The 16467-nt window shown below is 49.6% G+C and overlaps 1 protein-coding gene across 1 annotated transcript in view; it reads left to right on the top strand.

The window, feature by feature from the left end:
- The window catches only part of VAC14 (VAC14 component of PIKFYVE complex), a 71986-nt gene that overhangs the window by 49817 nt on the left and 5702 nt on the right, over positions 1–16467 (top strand). Inside the window, exons 15-18 of the mRNA XM_079988392.1 lie at positions 6601–6775; positions 7358–7476; positions 9246–9325; positions 12201–12351. Of these exons, the coding sequence (XP_079844518.1) occupies positions 6601–6775; positions 7358–7476; positions 9246–9325; positions 12201–12351 (525 nt within the window). The remainder of the gene's footprint in view (positions 1–6600; positions 6776–7357; positions 7477–9245; positions 9326–12200; positions 12352–16467) is intronic.

Here is a 16467-nt window from a genome sequence, read left to right on the forward strand (position 1 = left end):
GCCAGAACCTGCAAGGCCTTTTAGGCTTTTTTGACCCACTTAGGCAGAGAGGGGCACCCAGCTGACTTTTGCTATGCCTAGATCAGTTGTAGTATGTAATGTTTCCTTGGGGGTATTTCTGCCATTAGCCTGAGTGATGTATTGGTACATCATCTCGGACCGGTTTGAGGTCCAGAATGTGATGGCGTTTTGACCCGGCTATATATTGTGGGTGGGGCTGGCACCTTAACTCCCTTCTCCGGCCAAATGGGCAGGCTGCCTCCTTCCTCCCTGTGCTGGGCACTGGCAGGGGCAGGGGTGGCTTCACCGCAGTGCCTTGCAGGGCCGGTGCTCCTTCCTTTTCAACATCATGATATATCACTAAATTGCAATGTACACCTGGTGATATGTCACAATGTTGAAAGCTTTATATCGCCTAGCCCTGCCTGCTGTGAACCCTTGTTGGTATGCCCTGCATGATGGTGATGATGCCGCCGCCAACCTTGCACGCTTGGGGCTTGTGCAGCAGATAGTGCCACCCGCTGGGGTTTGCTAGGGTGCCTCTCTGCAGCCTTTCCATTGCCCATGTGCCATAATCCCCCTCAAGCCGCTTGTGCCAAGGATGGAGGGAGGGAGGAGGGGATAGAGGCTGGCTTTTAATGAGATGGAATTCACCCGTCAGAAATGTATGTGCTCCACATTTCCCACGTTACTGAGATGACATAAGGGAGTTTCCATGTGGAATGCTTCAGCTGTCGGTTGGGATCACAGAGGACGCCAGCTGCGACATTGCCCCTGTTGGTTCCTGCTGTTCCTGTTCTCTTTCCCCACCCCTCTGCCCTCCACCTTCTGTGGAGAGCCTCTATAAACTTCCCAGAGGTGCAGCAGGGCAGAAAAGAAGTTCTTGGTTTGAAACAAGAACACAGAATAAGTCTTCTTAGTAGCCTTCCCCCCCTCTCACTGCCCCAAAACCAGATGCAGCATGGCTGTTGTTTCAGGGTAGTAACTAAAGAGCCTCAAAACACTGAGTGTCGTCACTGTGAAGCATATGTGACAGGTGTGGGTGTGTGGCATGGAAAGAATTGCCTGTTGTGTCTCAGTGTGTAGAAGCTTTGCATTCAATCTTGTATCGTTCGCTCGCCAGGGAGAGCAATGTTCTGTCTCCATCAGGGCCTTTTCAACCTCTTCTCCAGAACTGACATGTCAAAAAGCTACTTGGTGAGTGGGGGAAGGGGAGATTGGAAGAGGCCTTTCCCTCCTCTTCCTCTTCCTCTCCCTTTTCCTCCTTTCTTTTCACCTGGATGAGGGGGCCTTGAGTTGTCACCCTTCCTTAGTGTTGTGCTTTGAGCAGTGGCCTTGGCAAGAAGGGGCATCTGGGTGGGCCTGGCTTTGTTCTTGTCTTCACCCACCTAATTGAGAACCAGAATCTGAAATGAAGCCCAGGAAGTAGCCAAAAAGGGCAGCATCGATATGGCTGCAGCAGCCGCTGGTGTGCCGTCTGTGTGACATTCCTTTCATGCAAGCTCTTTTTCAGATTTCCCCAGGCCACAAAGAAACAAAATGAAAAGAAAACCCAAGCAACCTTGCCAGGCTAATCAAAAGTAGGCCTGCTAGTAGCCAGCCGTTTCCTTTTGGGCTCCTGCATGTGAGGAGTCAGGCATGAGCCAGTGAGATGTCAGGGCTTCTATTTCTGGAAAATGGCTCCTCCTTCCTCCTTTTTGGTCAAGGGAGCCAGACGTGTCTCTCTGTCTCTCTCTCTCTCTCTCCCCTCCCTGCTTGCTGCTGTAAAGTGTGTGTGTTTGGGGGCAGGCAGTCACTGGTGGGCTCTTCCCTCACTCTCTTCCTTCATACATCTCTTTCTTCCTGGCTGCTGCTCCTGCTTTTCCTAGAAAACTTTCCAGACTGTGTCTGCTTTTTATAGTATTGATCTTCACTCTTGATCTGCAAAACACAGAGCAGTTTTTTAAGGAACCCTGTGGATAAAAGTCACACAAGCCAGGTCAGAGTTCCCTCCCTTTCATTCTGGGAGAGGAGGGAGCTCTCCTTCTCTTGGTCAGGTTGGAAGACCACGCCCAACCAGAACGTGATGCTGTCTCAGATACAAAGACTGTCCTCTAGGCTCCTAGAGCAGCAGGATTTACCATAAAGTAAATATTCCTCCCCACCAACAAGATTTTCTTGAATCCAAGTCCAGCATCAGAATCCACATACTGTTTATTTTGTTCAGAGACTCCAGTCACTGGCATGATGGTTTTAAGCCATGGATATATCTACCTCCTGACCCCTTAGCCTTCTTGCAGAGACTTGGAATGTCTCCTCAGAAGTATGGGAAAGGTCTGTGAAGATCTTCCTAATAGATTGTCTTGTGATAGAAAAAGTGTGTAGAATCCCCTTAAAATTACTGGGCCTGGCTGTCATTTTCAAAGTGGGTGAGTCTGCACTTTGCAGATGGCAAGTTGGGGCTGCATTTTGGAGTGGCACATCTTGCTCACAGAATTTCTGGCTTTATTGCCACCCCTTGCCCAGTTTGGTCAATAGATGCAACGTGTTAGGATTGCCCAGGTGGAGACTGTGGATGAGGTTTGTGACCCTGTCCTCTGCTGGGCCTCTTAAAAATTAATCAGGTGGCATCTCCTGCTGAGATCAAGAATCTTCAGCATAGGTTGTTAACAATCAGCATGCCGGCAAAGCAGGCAGGGCCATCAGAAAGCTGCTACCCCCTTCCTTCTGCTCTGTTGGAGATAGATCTGCTCCCTGATTTGATTGCCATTAAACATGTGCCTGGCCTCACCAGCAGGTTGACAGCGCTGCTATTTTGAGCCCCCTTCCTGTTAGCGGGGAAGATGGGGCGGCTGTGTTTTCCTTCAGGAGAGTGTCGGATGCCCTCAGGCAGTATTTACAGATGCCACTTCTGATTATTTGATGGCAAAGTCTTTGGTCGGTGCAGGAGCGAAGAACAGCTTGCTATGGACCTGCAGAAGCCATTCAATCCTCTCTGTAGAGGAAAGGGGAGATCCTCACATCTAGCTCTGTGTGGAGTAGGGAGCAAAGAAGTGTCAGGAATTTGCACTTTCGTTCTAAAGTGGTGTTCACAAGGAGCACCTTTATTGTTCAGATTTATATGTTGCCAGACTAATCCTAATGGGGCCCTCAAGTTATGCACAACAAAAATGAAATAAAAACAAGTCCACAGGTGCTCCAGATCCAGTCAGTAGCATCTCGGAAGCGCAGATCAAAAATGCAAATTAGCTTGCCATACAAAAAGCACATTCTAGGTAGTGAATTCCACAGAATAGGGAAGCGTGCTGAGTGGGCACTTCTTGATCCAGAAGGCCTTGGTGGGTACTCAGAGAGCAGGACTTTTGTCTGGTGAGCTGTTAACGTATGGGAGGATCTGATCCCTGAAGAAACCTGGAGTTGGAACCTTTAGGGCTTTAATAGTTAGAGCAAGTCCATCAGTGTCAGGGTGATGGGCTTCTTCCAGCTGGCATCTGTTGAGAGCTGAAGTTTCCAGATATTCTTCAAAGACAGCCCTGCACACAACGCATTAGAGTCCAAAGAAGAAGTTGCCAGAGGATGCATAAAACTGAGAAAAATAGGAAAGAGCACATTTGCAAAGCCACATCCAGCCACCAAGGCTGCCTAGAGGCACAGCTAAATCAAAGAGCATTTATCCCAACTGTTCATCTGGACCCCAGGCAGCCCTCCTCCTTGCCCCTAACCCCCATGCTTAGTAGAGTGCCCCCCCCCTTCCTACAGTTTCTCTTCTGGGTGGAGTTGGTTTGCCCTGTTTCGGCCCACGACAACTTCTCAGGGAAGCCAATGAAAAGGAGAAACAGAACGGTGTACCTTCTCAACACAACGTCAGCAAATTCTGGACTGATTTGCAGCAATGCTGTTTTTGACCTCACAGTTGCTAATGGAATTGCCTAGCGAACATGAGAAGAAAGGAGGCTGGCTTCTGAACTGGCCAGAGGAATAGCAACCATGAGCGGGTGGGCACAGGATGAGGAGGGCACCAGCAGCCTGGCCTGGCTTACCACTTAGTTCTGGCCAGTATCAGTCTGATCTTTCTCATGCTTTTCCCTCCACCCACACTCAGGTGCCCTGTGTTTTTAGTTTGTAAGCCTGAGAGCAGGGTCTGTGTTTTCAGAGACCCATCTTTATCTGAAAAATGAGCTGAGAAATATATAATAAAATGGAGTTCAGGTAAGAATTGCCTCTCCATTCCAGAACGCATGGTCACCCCTGGGTAAGGTTTTTGTGCTTCATGCTCAGAGTCCAGCTCTGACTGGGGCCAGCCTATGCATTCCATCCCTTTGATGGGAGGGAGGAGATACATACGTGAGCCATGTATCTTGTTCTGCATTGTTCCACTGAACTGTGGCCTGTGCACACTTGCCACTGCGGCACAAGCAGAACGCTGCAGCTTTGGGTGACTTAAACATCTGACCAAATACCGTATCTTCATTTCCTAGGGAATAGTTTCCCCAATCTCAAGAACATGCCCTAATCATGTTTGCTGGGTGTTGGTCTCGATAGGACTCAGAGCCCCATCAACACCTGCTCGCATTTCTCTCCAAGTCTCTCTGAGAGAGATTAAAGGGAGCTGCATATGCAAACCTTGGTGCTTGTGTTCTACAATCTCTCGCTGAATCACCCTCCTTCAGACTTGAAGCTGTTCCTGCAGTAAGAGCCCATTGGGTGCTGATTCTGAGAATCCCGCCCCTGCCTCCCAAGGAAGCAGCTGACAACAAGACTCTTGCAAGCTGCTGCTAGTGGAGTGGAACCCTCTGATGGCGATGGGGGCCTGGGAGGGGGCGAAGCCTTGCTTAGGGATGAGCTTGGAAAGGCAAAGCCCCCTTGAGTTGGCTCCCTTCCCAACTCTCTGGAGCTGTATCCCAAAGTTGGAGGCCTACTTTTTCAAAGCATGTCTCTGCAATTTAAATGGTCTTTGACAAGAAAATCTTAATGAGTGTCAATGCACTAGGGGAGCGGGGTGGGGGTGATTTCTCCAGAGTTTCTGTTTGGGACTGATTGAATGACTATTCTTGGACTTGAGCAGAGGCCTTGAAATGAATTATTATTCTGTGCTGGAAATAGATCAAAACCAGAGCTTAGAGCCTTTAGAAGGGCTGAAAGAGAAAATTGATCGAGTCTCCCTCGCCTGGGGTAACTCGGGTTGCCGTTTCCCATGTCCTTTGAATGCACAGAGCTGTGAAGCCAAGCTTGTTAAAGGAGGCAGCAGCGGTAGTGGCATTAGCACTGGGCTTTGTGTCAGGCGTCCTCAGGCAAACCCTACAGTGCCACCACCGCAGGCTTGGCAGGGAGAAAGAGGGAGCCCATAGAATCAAAACAAACACGGAGGGAAATCTGGCGCTCGCTTTCCAATGCAGAAGACCTTGGGGGTTCCTGGAGAGGTTAAGCAGAGCATTCCTGCTGCGACTCGCTGAGTCCCTGCGAAAAAGCTCCAGAAAGGGTCAGCAAGGCTGGGGCTGGGTGGGCTCTGAGCAGATATATTGGTAAATCAGAACCACCAGCACATCCTTGGGAATTGGCGACAGGGTGCAACACAGGTGAACCTCTGCTGGCTTTCTGCTGTGAAAGCAGGGGCATCTCCCTCCCTGCACAAATAACTTTGCAATCACCTAGCACACCTTCCAGATATATCATTACTGCCACCACAGGGAGACTTTACTGGAATCGTGGGGAATAAATATTTATTCAAATAAAAAAAATTGATAGAAGGGAAACGAAGGATGAAGATAATGCCACATGCAAGATTTGTTTGTTTGTTTGTTTGCATTTTCCTACCTTACACTTGCTTTGAACTCAAGGTCATTTGTGAAAGAACAAGGGTTTGACCTCAGCCCTCCACTCTGTCTGGAAAGCTTGAAATTGCTTGTGTTAATCCAGAACAGATTGGTCTGGGGTGAGGGTGGGGGCGCTGCCTGGTGTGTCCCAGAGAGCGAGTTGGAAGGAAGAGAAACTAGGTGAGGCAGCTGTTGCTGCTGCTATGTGTGTGTGTGTGTGAATGGGTCCTGTAATAAAAAAGCTGCAATATGGAGCACTGCTCTCCTAGGATACTCCTTTTTTCTCTCTTCCATTCTGGTTTCCCCTTTCCAACAGGCAACCTAGTATTCCATGGCCTCTGAGTGGGCTTGCATCATTGGGCTGTTGGGGGTTGTTCTTTCTCTTCTCCCCTAAGTGTTTTTTCCTTCATAATATGTGCTATACCTTTGCAAGACCTAGGGGTATTCCCCAGAGCATTTTAATTCCTCCTTTGTTCCTCAGTGACCCTGTTTGCTAAAACCCCATTGGCACTCACCAGCTGAGTTCGCTGTTAGAAGGAGCGATGGGGCTTCTTCCCTAAGGGGCAAGTTCAGTCTTTGCCTACTGGGGGAAATCGTGACAATGCTGATAGGAAGGAGAACACCTTTGTAAAGGCTTGGTGCAGAGGATGGGGCCAGGCACTTGTTGCATCCTAGATTCTCGCCCAAGATTATTCTCTTTGATATTTGGGGATTGTGGTGGTAGTATCCCTCCCACCCACCCACCTCAGATTCACAGCAACCCCCTTTGTTGGTCAACTCCTAATCTCCATTTTTTGGTGCCATGCAGGCAACTCTGTCTTCTCCTGAATGCTGAGAACATCTTTCACTCGATGGCTGACATCCTGCTGCGGGAGGAAGACCTCAAGTTTGCCTCGACGATGGTCCACACCCTCAACACCATCCTCCTGACTTCTTCTGAGCTCTTCCAGCTGAGGAACCAACTCAAGGATCTGAAGACGGCGGTATGTTGCACCTGAGAAGATGTGTCTGTGACTGCTGGTCTGTGCAGCCTCTTTCTCCATCCACCCTTGAAGTGACTTGGGCACTGCATGCTGGAGCTCAGGCGGCCATCAACACACCCACCCACCCTGTTTTTTAAAGCTGTCCAGGTTGGTTGTCGCCACTGCCTCTCACAGGAGTGAAATCAGAGCATGAGAAGAACATCCGCTTTTCCCCTTCCTTGCCTTCCTGGCATCAGCTGGCCATATGCAATTTTCAGCTGTTTTCTGCTACCAGCAGGACAGAAAACATAAATTTAACAAAGCCCCCCGGGGCGGGGGCAGGCTGTGAATGCCGGATCATGTGATTGTGTCGCCATCTACCATAAGTGGCACACATGGTGGTCCTGCTGTGCTTGGCAGTGTTGAAGCCCTGCCACCAGGACATCTGGCTCTGCATTGTTGCAGGAGGTGACCCCTCTTCCCACCCTGCTACCTAGTTTTGGGGCCTCTGTTTTGCCGGAGTTGCCTTTGGTTCCCAAGAGCGGACTTGGGAGTGGTGTGTGGAGGTGCAAGTCAACTCCTCTTATTTTTTTGTCTCCCCAGGAGAGCCGCAACCTGTTCTGCTGCCTGTACCGTTCCTGGTGCCACAACCCAGTGACCACCGTCTCCCTCTGCTTCCTCACTCAGAACTACAAGCATGCCTATGACCTCATCCAGAAGTTGTATCCTTCTAGCATGGGGAGGGAGGGAAGGTAGCATGAGACAGCGGCTGTCTGCACTGTGGAGTCTAAGCAGGCCTCGGAAGCTGCCGCCCCTTGGCCCATAAAATACGGCAATGAACTCGGGCTGCCAATTAGAAGTGGTCAGCCCCAAGGTCCTTTACATTGCGGAAGGGATCTTCATTTTCTGAGATTCACCATTGCACATCATGATAGCAGCAGAGACCAGAACAGCTCCTATGGCTGTAAAAGTCTCTCAGATAAAAGAGCTCAAAAGTCGTAAGGATGTTGGGAGATGTTGGATGATGTACAGGACTGGATGTGCTCCCTGCCTCTCTCCCTCACCAGACGGATCTCACATAATTTAGTGCAATGTTTCTCAAACCGGGGTCCTCAGCTGTTGTTGGACTGCAACTCCCATCATCCCTGACCACTTGTCCTGCTAGCTGGGGGTGATGGGAGTTGTAGTCCAACAACAGCTGGGGACCCCAGTTTGAGAAACATTGCACTAAATTATGTGAGATCCACTTGGTCATCTTAAAATGGGCATAGTGCAGAAACAGAGGAAAGCAGAGGGCAAATGGGGGCAGAAGAGACAGCAGAGCATCGTTTCAATTACACATCCTTTGGCTTAGCTGCAGTAGGATATTATTTTGGAGATTTATATCCTGCCTTGGATTGATCCTCAAAGCAGCTTACAATAGATTGCAGTAACACAGAGAGAAACCTAAAGCTCCCAGCCATGCAAAGCATTGACCACTGAGCACGTGGCACAACTTGCTGGTTAGGACTTCCAGGAAAAGGAGAGGTTTGAGAAGAGCCTATTTGTAGCATTCGCACAGTTCTCAGCTAAGGGCAGTTTCATGCCCAATGCTGCTGGGGGTGCAAACCGCCAGGCCCCGTTACATGGGGCTGCTTTTTGTCTGAAGTCTCTCCTATGTGCTTTGAACCATGTTTTAAAATTCATGGCGAACTCATCTTCAGACTTCTAAAAATTATATTATTGGGCATAAACAGAGTACTACAGGCTGTATGTGCATGACCAATCTCTTAGGTACACACAAGTTCAGATTCTCTTTTAAGAGCACTTGGAGTCTATTAAAATTACAATTTTAATCTTACTAAGTTTATCACCACCAGTAACTTTTAATCCGCTAGAGCAGCCTTCGCCAACCTAGGACGCTCCAGACATTTTGGACTGCAACTCCCATCAGCTCCCCAGACAGCACCAGGTTGGCGAAGGCTACACTAGACTGTGTACATTTAGATTTTTGCTGTTACCACTGACCTGCTTCTGCCACAAAAATTTTGAACATGGGCCTGCGTAGCAGAAACTGTCCGTTCCCAGGATTTTTTTTCCAACAATGAGGATTAAACAGCTTCTCTGTTTTTAGCTCATGTTTCCATGTTGAGAAGGCGGGAACAGTCAGATCTGGCAGAATAATCCACATTTTGTGCTTAGCATTGGAAAAGTGGCCTGCGGGTAGGCAAGAGTGGGGGGGGGGGGTTTCTTCCAGGAAGGCCTCTCTGTGTCCATCAAAAGGCAGTGGTGTTTTGCAAGCGCCTTCATCATGCCATCTTCAAAGCCAGGAGCTTAAGAGAAGAAGCTTGTTCATCCTCTATCTGGTCTTTGGCTTTGTAGGGCAGCGTGGTGTTAGGCTGTGTGCCTTCTGCCCACCCCTCACCCTAGTGCCTTCCAGATGTTTTGGACTACAAATCCCATCAGCCCCTGCCAGCATGGGCAGATTAGGCTCCTTAACAGCCGTGCTCAGTGGTGACCTGGAGGTCACAGTGGATTTCCTGATTGAGGTTGACAAGCTGGTCCAGTTGATCGAGTGTCCGATTTTTACATGTAAGCTCTCTTTCACTCTCGCCGAAGTGTGTATGTGTGTTCGCTCGCATTGGCAGGAGGGTTTGGGGGGCTTTGCACTTTGTGGTGCATTAGCATTGACACACGTACCCGAGGCCCCTCTCCTCCCCCACTCCCTCATTGCAACTGGCGACGTGGCCCAAATAAATAGAGCAGAAGTTATGAGCCTCTTTGCTGTGAGACTTTCTGGCTCATGTGCCCATTAGGGCCATCCAAAAGCAGCAGCAGCGTTGCAGTGGATAGGAAGCAGAATGTAGGTTAGGGACACAAACTGCGTTTGCTCAGGGGAGACCAAGGGAAACAGGGGATGAAAAACCAGCCCCAGGGGGGAAGGTGGGAGGAACTGAGTGGGTCTGCTCTGGAGAAGAAAAGGATAACATACTTCAAGTCCCTGAGGGCCCCCTGCATAAGAGAAGTGAAGAGCCTTCTTCGCTGCTGCTGCTGCTGCTGCTGCTGCTGCCCCAGAGAGGACAGAGACTTGTTCACATGGGCTTAAGTAATAGCTGGGTAGCTGTTAGCTGAACATTAAGAGGCTTGCTGGGAAGAGCTGTTGGACAAGGCGATTGCAGGGTGGGGTGGAGGCCCTCCTTAGCTGTCTTCCTTCAAGCAAAGGCTACTAGCCACGATGGCCACGCTCTGCCTTCCACAGCTGGAGGCTGTCATGCTTCTGAATATTGGTTTGCTGGGAACCACAGGAGAGGAGAGTGCTCCTGTGCTCAGGTCCTGCTTGCAGTTTACCTATAGGCATCTGGGTGGCCATGGTGAGAACAGGATGCTGAACTAGACAGATTGTTTCCCTGATCCAACAGGCTCTTCTTATGTTCTCAGAGGCTGGACAAATCCCTCTTTGATCTGCTGGGGATGGAGGCTCCAGCTCTCAATCTCCTGCATTGAGCAGGCAAGGGGTTGGACTACCAGGTGGCCTATAGTCCCCCACAAAAAAGACCCTTTTTGAGTCTAGGCTCTGGCCTTTGCGTTGGAGGGTGGGTGTGGAAACCCAGGTGGCAAGTTCCACTTTGGAATGTGCTTCTGAGCTACCTGTTGCTACAGAAGAGAGAGCCTCAGCAGCAGAAACAACGATTTCTCCCACTCCTGCTGAACCGTGTGACCTTGTACCATGCCCTCCAGAGTTTTCCTTTCCTTGCAGCTGCAGTAGCCACCAGTGTAGTGGATGTCAACACAGGAGCCACTTGCGGTGATGGTTGCAAGGAGCTTCTGTTCCATGCAGAAGCCCCCCCTCGTTCTTTTGAATTGCTGGGATCTTCACTGGGGGTGGGGCACTGCTGTCTCCCACCCATGCCTGCCCAACTGGGCTGTTGCAAGGCAACTATCTCACTCTGGAGGGGACCTGCAAGGCAATCTGGAGCAGCACCCTGGCCTACACCAAGATCCCCTTTTCCAAATAAAGCCTCTCCTGTCTGCTGCCCCTCATAAGAAGAGCTCTGCAGCTGGATCAGGCCAAAGGAGGCCCATCTAGTCCAGCATTCTGTTCTCACAGCAGCCATCAAGTTGCTTCAGTGGAAAGTCCACAGCTGCACTCTTTCCATGTGATTCCCAGCAACTGGTATTCAAAAGCAGGCTGCTTCTGATTCTGGAGCTAGTAAGCAGCCATTGTGGCTCGGGGCCATTGATGGCCCTATCCTCCTCTGTGAATTTGTCTAATCTTTTAAAGCCATCCAAGTTGGTGGCCTTCACAACATCATGTGGAGCAGATTCCATAGTTTAACTGTACACTCGGTGAAGAAGAACTTTTCTTTGCCTCTCCTGAATCTCCCTCATTGGATCAGCCTCATTGGATCAGTTCTAGTATTATGGGAGAGGAAGAAAAAGATCTCCCTGTCCGCTTCCACCCTCCAGCTGCCTTCAAGGAAGGTGACACCACAGCTTCCCTTGGCAGCTCAAGACGCCCTTGCATTGTCCTGCTAGAACAACCACCTCCATGTCCTTTAAACCCTTCACACCCTGTGACTTTTTTGCTATGGATACACTTGGCTACTGTGAGGTGAGTCTTTCAGGTGGCTCAACCTAAACTTATGTCCAGCCTGTCCTTGACTGTGTTGCCTTCTCCAGCTTTCAAGCCTCTCCTCTGATCTCCTCTTCCCTTGTCAACCTCCTTCGTGAGCTCTACTACTCAGAACTTTAATGTCCCCTTTCCCCCTTTCTGGCAAGATAGCATTTGGTTGTTTTTCCTGTTGACCAGAACTCAGCTTGGTAGTCCAAGGTAACAGTGCCAGTTGATGTGGGAAAAGGAAGCCAAGAAGCTTGTTCCCATGCAGACTATTGAGCCATTGATCAGGTTGTCGTGTGACCTTCTGAGTCAGCCCTTGGGCTCACATCCCTGCCTGGACCTCACACTGTCTCCTGAACCTGCTGCTTCAATGGTAAACCTTTCTCCATCAGCTGGCTTTCCTGTTCCTATGATACCCCATAGAGCAGGTGTTAAACTCGTCAAATCCCTTTGCCTATGCTACCAAAGAGACATGCATGCACACAACACTTCTTCTTGCACAAAGGCAGTCCCACTGTGACTCTCCCCACCCCCCACCCCCCACCTCCGAGATTCATTACCATTTCACTGTCCAGTGTCCCTCTCCTATTTCTGGGTCTGTTTGCTGAGTGGATGGCAGCATCTCTGTGCTTTCCATGGCAGAAAACTCCCCATTTTCCACCAGGGAGACACAAATGGTGTGATGGCATGTGGCTGCAAGCATGCATGCAAAAGGCAAGAAGATGGATGGAAGAGAAGGACTCAGAGGTTCTGTGCACCCTGCCTCTCCCTCCCTCCCTCCTTCCCCCTCTTTGGACAAAGGTCAGCAGCTTTCACAGCCCTGCTTACCCTTCCCTTCTTTGCTTGCAGATCTCCGCTTGCAGCTGCTGGACGTGAAGAACAACCCTTACCTCATCAAGGCTCTGTACGGGCTTCTGATGCTCCTGCCCCAGAGCAATGCCTTCCAGCTCCTCTCCCACCGCCTACAGTGCGTGCCCAACCCAGAACTCCTGCAAACAGCGTAAGTTGCCAACACATCCTTCAGGGGCATCCTTCAGAGCAACCTGTGACTTGCCCCACTTCCTTTGCCACCTGCCCTACAAAGAGGCAGGGCTTCTGCAGAGGCTGTCTTGCTGCAGGACTGTCCAGCAACAAAGGGGTGGGGAGGACTCCCTGGGCGCAGGAGAGCACGTATAAAATGCTATTTGTTGTTAGCACTAAGGGCAGGGTGCACATTTTCAAGATAATAACACTAGGGCAACAATAATAATAATGCTATGATTTTTCTGTCCAGTGCACGAGGCAGGAAGGTGTGGACTTATCCAGCACGCTGCCTTGTTGTGGTACCATGAGGAGAGAAGCCATGTCTGTCTATGCCCCTCACCCTCTCTCCTATGCAGCTACTGCATTAATCCCAGAGCTTTATGTCGGGTCAGGAGCTGGCCCCACTTGCTAGTTCTCCGCCATCACATTGGCCTTCCTTTCCTTCTAGTACACCTCATGGTGGCTTTGGCAGGACTTTCAGAGCTCTCTGCATCTGCCAAGTGCTGGTTGTAGAAGACTGGAGTTCTGGTTGGCTGGTGGTGCTCGTTGATGGTGGGGGCAGGTGACCATTAGGTGCAGATCTGCTTGTGGACTTGGTTGTGTGGATGCACTCAGTCAGGGCCTGTGTTTTGAGTAGACAGCACTTCCCATGACAGTTTCTGTTTGTTAGCAGAAGGAGTGTCTGTTGGCCCCGTGACTCATGTAAGCTGGCTGGAGTAAGAGAAGGAACAGTAGTTCGTTTTCAACAGCAATGATGGAGCGTCCGCCTGGCCTGGCACCACTACTGGGCATTCCTGTGTGTGCCGACAGTGCCCAGCTCTGACTTCAGCACAGCGGGAAGGGGAAGGATCCCTGTGCATGGCCCAGATCCTGCCAGCCAGCCATGCCTCACCCCACCCCCAGGCAAACATAATTTGCATGGGTTTTCTAGCCTGGGCTCTACCTTAAGTTGAAGCTCCCCTGCTGGCCTTTCCTGTCCCTTGAGCTTGTCACCTTCAGGCCCAGCTGAGGCCCACATCTGTTGCCCTTCAGACTTCTTGCAGAGTCCCTCTGTGTGGTGGTGGTGACTGGCCTCTTGCCTCTCTTTCCCCCATGGCAGAGAGGCTATAAGGGAGCAGCGATCTGAACCGTCCAGTTTTCTTCTGTGGCTCTTCTGCTCCAGGGGCTGTAGTCTTTGAGTTGGGTGGAGGGCTGCAACTCTCAGCAGGCAAGGCCCCCAAGGGTGTGCCGAGAGCTGTCCCTGGAGCTGTTTTGTGAGAGGGGGGAGGACTTCAGGTCCATCCTCCTTGCCCTGCACAGTGAAGCACTTTTTGAGTTTTGTCTATATTTGGTCAGCCTCGGAGGGCTGTGCCTCATCCACAGGCATTTGGCATCTGGGATGGAAACTTTCCCTTGTGGTATTGCCATGGAAACAAGCAGAGCCATGGAGGAGATGGGAAGGAGCCCGTTCCCATCAGCATGCCAGGGGAGCTTGTTTAGGTCTCCTTGGGGATCCTGCATGAACCACAGGCAGCAAGAAGCCAGCTCTCTCCTCCTCCTCCTTCTCCAGGCGCAGTGTGCCTGCTGTTGAGGCTGTTGTCCGGCAGGGCAAAGCAGGGTGAGCCACCAGCTGTCTCCTCCCCTTTTCTCCTCTTCCCTTCGGGTACAGCAGCTGCATTTGGAAGGCTCCTTCCCTTTCAGGAGAGCTTTCTCTTTGCCGGGATTCTTGCACATAAGGGCAGCAGCTTTTGGTGCTGCTGTTTTTCAAAGAGGCCCAGTGCATGCACTGGAGAATGGAGTCCATGTCCAAAGATCCATTAAAAAAACAACAACTGCCTAAACCAGGGAGCCAGGTGTTGGACTCCAAATCCCATCAGCCCCAACAGCCAGCATGGCATCACATAACCAGGAATGATGGGAGTCCAGTAATACCACCTGGAAATGGTACGTTCTGGAAATGGCTCCAGGAGGGGCTGCACTTCTACTCCCCTCTTCATATCTTAAAAATCTGCTCTGTTTCATGGGCAAGTTGCTGCTGTGCGGCTGTTGTGAATGCAGGTCACTGACCCTCTTTGTGTGGGCTTTGGGCCAAGAGTAGTGACAACTGTTGGGGCCCTTCCACCACCCCCACCCCACCCAGCTCTATGAAGGCTGCAGCAGGAAAGGCTCTCACCTCCTGGAAGGCCCTTATGTCAGAGTCTCCTGAGCTGGCCAAGAAAGGGTGGGGTGGGAGGAAGGAGCTCTGGCACTGGGGCAAAGATGAGAGTGAGGGGTGGTCAGTCTTCTTTAGCCTGTAAATGACCACGAGGGCCTTCCTTGTCAGTTGTGTGTAGAGGAGACCTGTAGGAAAATAGCAATCCATTTAAGTAACAGGGAAAGTGAGAGTTGCTGTGTGGATTTTACCAGGGTAGGGGGTGGGGGCGGGGAGATGTCTGCCCCTCCCCCATTTCTTTAATGTCAGTTCCTGCCCCAGATTGGTGTCACTGTGACACAGCCCCATTCCACCCCCAGGCTTGGGGGTCCTGGAGGGTCACTTTGCGTGTGAGCTGTTCTCTTCTGTGTATTTTCTATGCTGTTTTTCTCCCATGACTGCTGAATATTCGGAGCTGTCAGACAGACTGAACATCTGATTAACTGTGACCTACATTCCATTAAACATTGGCAGTGACTTTCATAACAAATGCAGCTGAAAAGCATCCCCTCCCCGAATTAGCTGGAGATGGGCAGCATTAACTTGCCTTCCTACTGCCCCCCAACCCTTCCCTGGTGTTTTTTTCCATTTCATTGCAGGGATCAGGTAGCAGATCTCTTCCCAAATTCTCCTTTTGCAGAAAGAAAAGTTCTGCACTGAATGGGAGAGGGGAGGGAAGGGGGACCTTTTTGACCCAGAGGGCAAGTTCATTATCTCCCCACACCCCCAGTTGGCAAAGGTGACCACCCACCAGTCAATCGCTTGATGTCATTAGAAGCCCTAATTGAATCACCAAGACAGAGGCTGTTTGAGGAGATGGTGTCCCAGATCTTCTGGGTGGGTTTACACTCCTCTTGAGGAATCGTGTGTGCAGATTGTTGGAGCTTGTTGATCTAGCTGCTGCCACTATAGAAGCACAAGGGACCTCAGTGGCACATCTTGTCTTTCGCCAGCTTTGTGTGCCAGCCTCTCCTGACAAAGAGTCTAGCCAGAGATATTTATGCTCCTGTAATCTTCTGTTTAGACTAGTGCTGTGCCCTACATGTGGGGCTGCCCTTGAAGATGGGTCAGCTGCTGTAGCTGGTACAGAATGCAGCTATTTTGTGATTTCACCCCCCTCTCCCTTCTAAAGCAGTATTTGAATTATTTTGTTTGGCCTGGAAAAGAAGGGAGATATGATAGCCATCATCAAATATCTAAAAGGCTGTCACATGGAAGATGGAGCAAGCTTGTTTTCTCCTGCTCCAGAGGCTAGGACTCAAACCAATGGATTCGAGTTACAAGAAAGGAGATTCCAGCTAAACATAAGGAAGAATTTTCTGACAGTAAGCACTGTTCAATGGTGGAACAGACTCCCTTGGGAGGTTGGGGACTCTCTTTTTTATTATTAATATTTTAATTAAATTTTCAAATTTTACATTTCAAATTAAACATGTTTTATTATACCATACATTCATTGACTTCCCTCACTTGCTTTCCAAGGTTCATTTAACTTATCCACCATTCCTGCATATTTTAATATATCCAACTAATTTAATTTTCCTATCTTACATCAGTTCAAAATATGTTATATTGTTGAATTACTTTAATACTGCCAGCATTTTTAACTGTGCACAATTATTTTCAATATACTTGACAAAAAAAATCCACTCCTCTTTAAATACCTGTTCTTCTTGTTCTCATATTCTACTTGTTAGGCCTGCTAGTTCTGCATATTCTATCATCTTAAGTTGCCAGTCTTCCTTACTAGGGACCTTTCTCACTTTCATATTTTTTTTAAATAATATTTATTCAAGTTTTAACGATTACAAAGAGAAAAAAGAGAAAAAAGAAAAATAAAAAAGACAGAAAAAATACAAACAATTAATAAAGAACAGATCAAACCTTTACATAGCTTTCTTTCCTTTGCTTATTTCCTTGACC

The sequence above is a fragment of the Podarcis cretensis genome (assembly GCF_951804945.1).
Source record: "Podarcis cretensis genome assembly, chromosome: 8".
Taxonomy (NCBI): domain Eukaryota; kingdom Metazoa; phylum Chordata; class Lepidosauria; order Squamata; family Lacertidae; genus Podarcis; species Podarcis cretensis.